General features: G+C 46.6%; 1 protein-coding gene across 1 annotated transcript; it reads left to right on the forward strand.

Moving 5' to 3' along the window:
- The first annotated feature begins 652 nt into the window (after nt 1-652).
- LOC108921482 (T-box transcription factor TBX2b-like) lies at nt 653-10,095 on the forward strand. The gene is made up of 7 exons (XM_029249487.1): nt 653-1,373; nt 2,204-2,471; nt 4,534-4,680; nt 5,963-6,039; nt 6,269-6,429; nt 7,152-7,699; nt 8,693-10,095. Exons 1-7 carry the CDS (start codon nt 1,027-1,029, stop codon nt 9,092-9,094), a joined length of 1,950 nt encoding a protein of 649 aa, XP_029105320.1. The 5' UTR covers nt 653-1,026; the 3' UTR covers nt 9,095-10,095.
- The last annotated feature ends 435 nt before the right edge of the window (nt 10,096-10,530 follow it).

Consider the following 10,530-nt stretch of genomic DNA (forward strand, 5'->3'; position numbering starts at 1 on the left):
AGTATTGATACTGTAAACTCCACTCAGTAGTAATAATATAAGCTGTACTGTACTCAGTATCAAGAGTCTGAGCTGTACCCTAATCAGTGTAAACTGTAGTGTACTCAGTATAAACTGTACTGAACTCAATGTAAACTGTCCTGTACTTAGTAGAAATAGCATAAATGTACTGTACTTGATATCAATGGTATGTACTGTACTCAGTATAAACTGTGTATTCACTGTAGTTACTGTGTTCACTGTCTTTACTTTTTTGTTTGTCACATGTACTTTCTTCATTGTGTTTACTGTGTTCAGGTTCTTTACTATGCTATGGTTGTCCACATTGTTCAAGTTGTTCACTGTATCTCAGTGCGTTCAGGCTGTTGTTGGGTTGTAATTCTTTGATCTCACTCCCTGGTTAATGTTTTATTGTGTTGACAGGTCTTCTTGCTTCTGACACCTCTTTGCTCCACCCCCTTTCTCTCTCTCTCTCTCTGTCTCTGTCTCTCTCTCTCTCTCTCTCTCTCTTTCACACACACACACGCACACACACACACGCACACACACGCACACTACCGCCCTCTTGTCTTATGCTGTCAGAGCCCACCCCTGAGGGGCAGCTATTGGTGCAGATGGTGGGGAGGTCTCGCCCATAGGGGGGAGTCCAGGCAGGAGGAGCACGTGAAGCCCTCAGAGCTCAGCAGAGAAGCAGGAGACCCAGCAGCTCCGTCCCGCCGGACGGCCTCTCCTCTCGCTCGGAGACAAGGAGATGCGTGCCGCGCTGCGACTGCACCTCCACCCCGGACCCCAGGGCACCGTGACTCCCACCGGCGTTCGCTTCCACTCTGACCGGTGTTAGAGGAGCTCCCTCCTCTTTGGCTCTACTTGTGGTCCGCTTTTTCTCTTGGCTTCCATCCCCGCGGGGACGCTCCTCCACCGGCGCAGGATCACTTCACAGGGAGATTTTGATCATTCTGACATTTTCAGCCATCACCTCATTTTGACTTTTCCGCCATCCCCCACCTCGCCGCCTCGGACGCACCGATGAGAGACACGGTCTTCTCGGGGTCCACCATGGCGTACCACACGTTCCAGGCCCACCGGCCGCTCGACTTCTCCATGTCTGCCTTCCTGGCGGCCGCCCAGCCCTCCTTCTTTCCGGCTGTGGCACTGCCCCCCGGCGCCCTCGGCAAGCCCCCCATGGAGCCGGCTCTCTCCGGAGCTCTGGGCGTCCCCCACCACCACCCCCACGCCGCTCAGCTCCACAGCCTCAAGAGCTTGGAGCCTGAGGAAGCGGCAGAGGACGACCCCAGAGTGACCCTGGAGGCCAAGGAGCTGTGGGACCAGTTCCACAAGATCGGCACCGAGATGGTCATCACCAAGTCCGGCAGGTGGGGACGCTTTATTGGGAAAAAGACAAATTTATACACCCTCGTGTTCCTTGGACAGTTAATCGGCGGTTCCAGGGTGCCTGTGGGTAACACTGAGAGTGAGATACCATGGTCAGTTGTTTTTGTTTACTTTTAAACAGTGATGTGTCTCCCGGGATCTCGATGACACACTCTGTTTTATTGGTTAACTTGGTAAAGAGTGCGGTGACATTCAGTACAGGAACAAAAGCAAACACAGAGCACTTCCACATCCAGTCTTAGCCTGGGTTTCACACACACACGCACACACGCTCACGCTCTCGCACGTGTGGAGATATACAGGGGGTGTTTGTGCCGCGGAGACAAGTGGTGAAAAAATATTTAATGGGAGAAACATCCAGCAATTCAGTCCCCAGCGTGTGCCTAGAATACGTGTTCTTAACTTGTGGGCCGTTTCAGGACACGGGGTAATAATAATATTGTCTATATTTCATATTGATCTCTTACATTTTTTATTTTTATAAATTTTAAAAAACATTGTGTGAATTTTCAGCTTTCGGTGGTTAATATTATTCTCAAAAAAGACCAAACTCAGCCTGTTAAGTATTTTTTTTGAACTGCAAGATATTGATATTTCTTGAACAATTTAAATTCCCCCAATGTCTTTTTTCAGTTTGCTTTTTCTCTCTTTGTGCTCGTGGGAAACTTCTCAACACTTTAGACGTGCCAACAGGTTCCAAATGTATGAGTTGCCTTTTATAATTATAATTTTCATTACCGTTTTGCTCCTTTCGCCTAAATATTACTCCGCTTCTCGCCTCTAAATCTGCGCTCCTCTTCTCTGGCTCCAGGAGGATGTTTCCGCCGTTCAAGGTGCGAGTGGAGGGTCTGGACAAGAAGGCCAGGTACATCCTGCTCATGGACATCGTGTCGGCCGACGACTGCAGGTACAAGTTCCACAACTCGCGCTGGATGGTGGCGGGGAAGGCCGACCCCGAGATGCCCAAGAGGATGTACATCCACCCGGACAGCCCGGCCACGGGCGAGCAGTGGATGGCCAAACCCGTGACCTTCCACAAGCTCAAGCTGACCAACAACATCTCAGACAAGCATGGATTTGTGAGTGTTGCCAACAGTCATATGTTCATATTCCACGACAGCTACAGCGTGGGAAAAACTGCACAAATAAGAGCAAACAGACCCGTTCGTAGCCACGGAGATGTGCGACAGAAGACGACGTCGCACTGGCCCATATATCTGGCGCGCAGATATATATCAAATTTTAAAATACGCAATAAAATTATTACCATTAGTGGGATGTTAATTTAGCATTTCTTCTGAAACCTCTTTTGTGAGACTAAGGAAATTTTAGTCGAATTTATCTGCGATATTCACATCTGAGAAACGGAAAATGAGATGAAGTTCATAGTTTCCCAGGCGGTTTTATATTTTTTTCAGTGCCGCTGCGTTTAAAAAAAAAAATGTTTAAAAATAGAGGGATGTGTGGTTTAGAAACCACCCCACACTGAGGGGCAGTTCAGGACCAGGGGGTGTGGATGGAGTGAAGGAGATGGAGCAGGACACATTCGAGCGGTTGTTTTGGGGTTAGGGGTTAGGGTTAGGATGGACGACAGGCGCTATTTTAGGGTTAGGGTGAAATGTAGCTGTTTTAGGGATGAAATGCTTTCATTGTCTTCATTTCCAAAAAAACACGGAGAATAAATACAATTGTCTGTTCATTTACGCACATATTTGGGGACACACATCCACTCACCTGTCACACACCTTTGATTCACGAATATATTTCAAAGCACACAGGGGAGACATTCCTGGTCAGAGATACAGTTTTAATTCTTTAGACTCTATTAATAGTTCAGTTGCCAATTTAATAAGGCCTCAGCTGAAGGGCCCCACTGCTTTTCAACACGTGAATCCCTGTTAAACACCAAGTTCCCAGGCTGAACAATGGGGCGACAGTCCGATGAGTGTAAACGAAATACAGGAAATATATAAATGTGGAAAATATATATGTAATGTTCCAAGTGTAAGAAAATGCAGTGAAGATGACGATGATGATCCTCTTTAAAGGATGCTGGTCGCGATGATCACATGAGCGCAGCTGTCACTTTCTCTATTTAATTCATTAAACGCCTGAATGTTCATTTTAGTTCACTTTATTAAATATATATATACATTATATATATTTTTAATATTCTCAAACGGGGTATTAATTCCGCTCTCCGCTCTACTCCTTACAGCCACTGTCCCCCCCAAAAGTTTCATTGTGTTTCAAAATGCAGCTTTACAAATGTCCTCATCATGAGTACCTCATTATGATTAATTATATTTAATAATGGATTATAAACTTTGCTTTTCAAAGGTGTCAAAACGCGGATATACTGTGTTTACATGATCATGTTTGTACCATATTTAAAGTAGCCCAGGGGGTATCACTATCTGCGGAATCATGTCTTTATAAATCCCTTATTTCATCATTTATACTGCAACCATAAAATTAAAATTGGAAATATTATTAATGTGAATAAGCGGGCGATTTCGACTTTTTTAATTAATTCCGGTTGTTAAAATGGAATTTGACAGTTTTCTTGTAGCGCTTCGTAACTCGTACAAATTGTCTTGTTCCGTATGACACCACCGTGCTCGGGATTTTACACGGAAATTCACATCTTTACCTCGTTTTCGGGTTTTGATCTCCTGTACCGCGAAATTACTCGTTTTCCCAGTCGTTCAGCCTCAAAGGGGAACAGTGAATAATAGCAGGAGTTTAATGCTGAACTCAGTCCCATTTGCACAATGACAAAGTATCTCATCTTAAAGTTTGAAATATTTTTTTTTTTTTAAAAAAAAAAAAAAAAAACGGGTTTGATAGAAAACGTTTCTCATTATCATTGTTACAGAACATGATGATATTGTTATTGTACCGGGAACCAGTGGTTTTCTGTAAAACCCTTCGCACTTTTCTCGGGTCTCTGTCCGAACACCGTTTTTCATCCGAAATGTAGCAGTTCGGTCCAGTTCCGTCTCTTTAAAACTTTCATCTTTATCATGTGTGGCGATACTGTAACCGATCGCGGCGTCTCTTTGATGATGACGATAATTATGACGATGACGATTATTATTTTATTTAATGTTCTTCTTCTTATGTTTTTAATTTTTTCAGACGATTCTGAACTCCATGCACAAGTACCAGCCGCGGTTCCACATCGTCCGGGCCAACGACATCCTCAAACTGCCCTACAGCACCTTCAGGACCTACGTGTTCCCGGAGACCGCGTTCACAGCCGTCACGGCCTACCAGAACGACAAGGTAAAATCGGGGTGAAATACACTACTGCGGAGAATTGATAATTGTCTTCGTAACAGAAAATCCATATTGTTGTTGTAATACTAATAATAATAGTAATAATAATAATTTATTACATGACATTTGTGGGGGGCGTGGTGGCGCAGCCGGTTTCAGCGGGTTCTGCTCTCCACTGGGTCTGGGGTTCGAGTCCCGCTGGGGGTGCCTTGCGACGGACTGGCGTCCCGTCCTGGGTGTGTCCCCCTCCCCCTCCAGCCTTGGGCCCTGTGTTGGCGGTTCAGACAATGTGTGTGTGTGTGTGTGTGTGTGTGTGTATGTAACTACATTTATTTATTTAACAGACTCTTTTCTCCAAAGCAACTTCCCATGAACTCTATGTAGTGTTACCAGTCCACACACCTTATTCACCAAGGTGACTTACACTGCTAGATAGATACCTACTTTCATCCATACATCAACTTTTATTACTATTACTAATTATTAGTAGTAGTCGTAGTTGTATCTGTTATATATAATATAATAATAACAATTATTATTAGTAGTGATGGTAGTAATAGTAAATGTTATTTATTTATTGTCAGTTGTGGTAATAATAGCATGTAAAGTGTCATTAATTAATTGTCCCCACTGTGCGCCCAGCGATCGTCATTTCTCTGATTTGTGTCAGTCCGATTATTGATACAGCTTTACATGTGAGATCGATATAATTGTCTACTGTTGTGTGTGTGTGTGTGTTTAAAAAGTAACCGAGGAATCAGTCAATTGTCAATAAGACACCGTGGGGTGCGAGGGTCCATTTGTTAAACCCTTCACTGGTGGATTTACTCTGCTTTCACACCCACTTCCACGGCGAATGTTAACATGATTTATGTTAGTACATTTATAGTATAAAATCTGTAATAAATAGTACATGAACATGGAAGCGAACACATAATTCAATACAGAAATATGCACGAAGCTGAACACAAAAAAGAAAGAATACTAACATAGCAGTGAAACGTATAATAAAAAACACTGGTCATTATAATTAGTGTGTAATGGAGCGGCGGCCCGAGGAGGGTCCCCCTGTCTCCAGGATAGGCTCCGCACCACCGGGCTCCGCCCTGCAAACGCCAGTCGATACTGGATGAATTACTGACAGTCAGCTTGCGGCAGGACGCGCTGGAGTGACTCCGTGGAGACCAGATCCACGGAGAACTTCACGCACAGGTGTGTTTGTCGCGAGAGGGACCCGTAGTTACTCATTAAAACGATAATCTGTCTTCTGTCTGTCTTTCTGTCTCAGATCACTCAGCTGAAGATCGACCACAACCCTTTCGCGAAAGGCTTCCGAGACACTGGGAACGGAAGAAGAGAGAAAAGGTAGGGCACATCATCATCATCATCATCATCATCATCCTTTACACAGGAAACATACAGTGTTATATGTCTTTATATATTTATTCTACTTATTCTATACGTGATATATATTCGATATATCATTTATTTTTGGAGTTACTGGTTGATCTTGAACAAATCAGATTAAATATTTTTGCAGATATTAAACTAGTAAATTATTATTATTATTATTATTTTGTGTGCAATACCATAGGAAGCAATTAACCCTTCCCGCGCTGCGCGGATTCGAGGACCAGTGCAAGGCGGAGCGGGACGTCGGGGACTCGGACTCGTCTTCCTGTGACCCCATCACTGGGGGGGAGTCACCCCCCCGGGTGGTGAGGAGTCCGCGGGAGGTCAGCCGCGCAGGAAGAGGTACTGGTGCTTCGCACACCCTTACACACTCTTGCACACCCTTAAACAATATCGAAACACACGTGGCACACCCTTTTTACACACCTTAGTGAGAGGTGGCGCTATTGGGAGTGTTTGAATGGTTCTGTATTAGGGAAATATTATGAAAAAATTCTTGGAGAAATAATAATCATGAAAGATTCAAAGAAGAAAAGGCTTTACTTGCTCGTAAAAGAACGAAAATAAACAAAAAAAAAAGCTATAAAAGCGACTCAAACAACATGGAAAACGAGGGAGGGGGGAATTTTTATATTGTTATAAACCTTTCCACATGACCCCCTCTTGATCCTCGATCCAAGTTTGCGCGTTTCAGCGCCAGCGCACGAAACTGGTGCCAGAGGGTAGCAGGAGTCCGCCGCGCTGCGCCCCCTAGCGGTCGAACCCCAAACAGCAACAGCGCGGTTAATGGAGTCGGACTGCCCCACCCCCCCCAGCGGCTTGGCGGTCACGTGACCCGGTGTGGGGCAGCTTGAATCTGCATTAGACTGTAGGGATCGAGAGCAGATTGTCCTTGCCGCCTGTGTTTGTTTCAGTGTGTTAAAAGCGGCTCACGGTTTTCCTTTACTCTAGTAAAACTTGACTCTTGTGACATCCATTCCCCCTTCAAGCACCACCACCTGCGTGTAAAGCTCTTCACAAACACAGGCGCACACACACATCTTGTGGATGTATCTGTCGAACAGACGGGAAAACGAGTGCAGACAGCGACCAGGAGCCGGAGCAGCCGGAGGTCCCCTCGACCGCACTGCAGAACCCTTGCCCACGAGCCCCCTCCCCCGCCCACCCCGGCCCGGAGAAGAAGGAGGACCCCGAGAAGGACAGCAACCCGGCGTTCAGGGTCGGCGCCCGGGACAGAGGCAGAGCCGAGAGCCGCAACAGGAAAGAGGCGGAGTCTAGGACCTCGGGTGGAAACGGCGGGGAGGAGTCTCCCCCCCGGGGGCTGCGCACGGAAAGCCCGTCCCACTTCAGCGCCGCCCACCTGCAGGCTCTCGCTCTCCCTGGACTGCACGGGCAACCCTTCTACAGCCCCCTGGCTGCAGGGCAGCCGCTGCTTCTCCACCCGGGGCAGTTCGCCGTGAATCCCGGGGCCCTCTCCAGCATGGGCATGGGGCACTTGTTGGCATCCGTTTCCGGGGCAACGGGCCTGGAGAACAGCGGGCTGGCTGGTCAAACCGCAGGTGGATCCTGCCCCTTCCCCCTCCACCTGTCGCAGCACATGCTCACCTCCCAGGTAAACACCCGGCGATGCGGTTGAACTGACACACGCGGTGGAGGTTCCCCTCATTTGCACACTTATACCACATTTGTCAGAAGAAGGCGCATCGCGGGATGTATTACGATACATTTCGTTTCAAAGCACCTTTTTACATTTCTCATCTCGTTTTGCACCAAGCCCTGCTGTGGGAGCGGCCTGATTGTGTTCGTGTGCAGCGCTGCATGTTTTTCTGAGGAACGTCCCGTTTGCCACGACAGCTGGGATCTCCTTGTGGCTCCTCAGCTTACAAACACACTTGGGACTGGGAGTCGGTTTGTAACTCGTTTTGTTCGCAACTCCGGTCACTTCTACCCCTACGTCACAACCAACAAAAGCTTAAAAACACTGTCGTCCCTCAATTAATTCTATCGTTAGGTTCTGTAAAAATCTGAAATATGAATATAATAAAAAAGCCCAATAAGACTTTTTAAAACGTTTTTGTTTCAGCAGCATCAAAATGAATGAATGAAAAACATTTTCTCCACAAGCTCCTACTCAGTGCTGATTGTTTGCGGATTCATCCTGTAAAAGTGCAACGTTCCTCTTCTTGTTATTGATGACTGACACTCGGGAGCAGCAGAAACAAGTTGTAAACACTGTGGAAGTGAGTTGAATTTAGGTGCCCCCCCCCCACTCCTATTTTCTTTGGGGGCTCTTAACTCCAATTAGTGTGGTGGGTAACCAGGTAACATTCACTCCAGTCCAGACAGAATTATTCAAAAATAAGTGAAGAAAACGCTACAGAAAATTAAGAAACGAACTTGAAAATCTTTGCATCTTCACAATTCCACGACTGGAAAAACATAAATCAAGAAACGGGGGAGCCGGTGCACCGTTTCATGTAGAAAGGAAACACTCTGGTTTGTCGCGTTTGTGGTCGTCTTGCCAGTTTCAGATTTCGAGTGTAGCCGTCGAGACGTTGCCGCGACGAGTGTGTGATGAGTGTATTGCTGTGTGTCCCCAAAACAGGGCATCCCGCTTCCTGCTTTCGGGGCCATGTTGCCGAACCCCTACACCTACATGGCCGCCGCCGCCGCCGCCTCCGTCCTGCCTGGAAGTCTGGCTGGTACCTCCATGTCACGGAGCCCATTTCTGGGCGCGACCCGGTCCCGGCTTCGCTTCAGCCCCTACCAGCTGCCTGGGTCGGTCACGGGACTGAACCCTGGATGGGACCTCTGCACGCCCAGCAGCCGCGACCCGAGCCCCACGCCGGCGCCAGAACACCACAGCCAGTTCGCAGGGCCAGGTGCCGCCCACCGGTCCAAAGCCTTGTTAAGGGACTCGACTAATGAGCTCCACAGTATCCAGAGACTGGTCTGTGGACTGGACTCTCTGAGGGACTCCTCCCCTGCAAGGACCTCACCGGAGTGACCAGGGGTCAAGTGTTCGGTCCAGCTCAGCACGTCACGGTCATCGGGACCCGGTTCCGTACAGCGCAGCACAGGCTTGGACCTCCAGCCTCGGAGACCAGAGCATCTGGTAGGAAGCCTGGTTCCGATCCCGCACGGTCACTAAGGGTCACACCACCAGAACCGTCGTTCGCATAATGATCCAAGGAGACTCTTTCTGGCCACCGCGTACATGAAAATGCAGCGGTCGAGCTCTGGTCGTGCTTCTTACAGCCAAACTGGATGGGGAAATCCGACACAGAGGTGGTACGCTCTGCGAATAATTTTTTTAAAAAAAACGGAACGTGTCTTAAAGCACTGAATTTGCACGCATGGGAGATGAATTCGTCCAAAGGAGGCGGAGCTAAAAAGGGCGGTTCGACACCTCGACCGCATTTGTGGTGACGGAACTAAAGCTGAAGGAAAAAGGAAAGGAGAACAAAATGTTTCATCTTGAAAACTGGTTCCCATAGCATCTAATCTGACGCATAACTGTATTTTAATTATTTATGCATTTAGAATAATGTAAATAAGTTATATCCACTCCCAGTTATTCAAATGGAAGTTAATTTATTCAAAGCTGTACATTGTTCTGTAAATAGCGTTTTTCATTTGGTTTTTTTTCCCCCCACTTTTCATTAGATATTGACTTTTGATTTTGAAAAAAACTCACCGAACTCATGCGGGCTTCAAGCAGATGATGCTTGTGGCGCGTTGCCGTGATGAGAACACGTGAGGAACACGCGTGACATGTATGGGGTCATTCTTCAATGACAAACCGTCGCAATGAAGCGCCAGCAAAATGTCTTGATTTATAGCGAGGGGAGAGTGAATGCTGGGAAACTCAGGTTTTTTAATTACAAAAATACTTTTTTCTGGTTAATATTAAGTCAATAAACATTTCTCCTTTACACTGTTGCCCAGCTGTAAAGGTTACACTGATGTCCCTTTCTTAAGATTCTCGAGTTTTTCACCTTTTAATAAAAGCGCAGTGTGTTTATTATGATGCTCTTGCTTTGTTTGCTGTCTGTTCTGCTGAGACTTTGCTCAACTTGAAATTTGGCCAATCTGGAGGGTAAATAGCCGGTGATGAATTCGATGAATAAAATCAAGCTTTAGCTTTTGCCTGTAGACAGAGATGGTCACAGGATGAGGGGAAATACTGAGCTGTGCTGGGAAAACCATCCCCGGTCCCGCACGTTAACTGGTGCGCCCCCTGTAGGTCAGGGCTGTCCTTGGTTTTAAATTAAGACAAAATGATTCAAAATACACCAAGCTGAACTCGAGTATGACGAACCCAGATTACATAGTTAAATGGAACTGTGCTAAATATTTAGAAATCCACTCTTTTAGAATTAATTTTAATCCATTTTTTCCATATGCATAGTGCCTGTTCGTAAATAAAACAGCAGTTTGCCG

This window comes from Scleropages formosus, chromosome 25 (genome assembly GCF_900964775.1).
Source record: "Scleropages formosus chromosome 25, fSclFor1.1, whole genome shotgun sequence".
NCBI lineage: Eukaryota > Metazoa > Chordata > Actinopteri > Osteoglossiformes > Osteoglossidae > Scleropages > Scleropages formosus.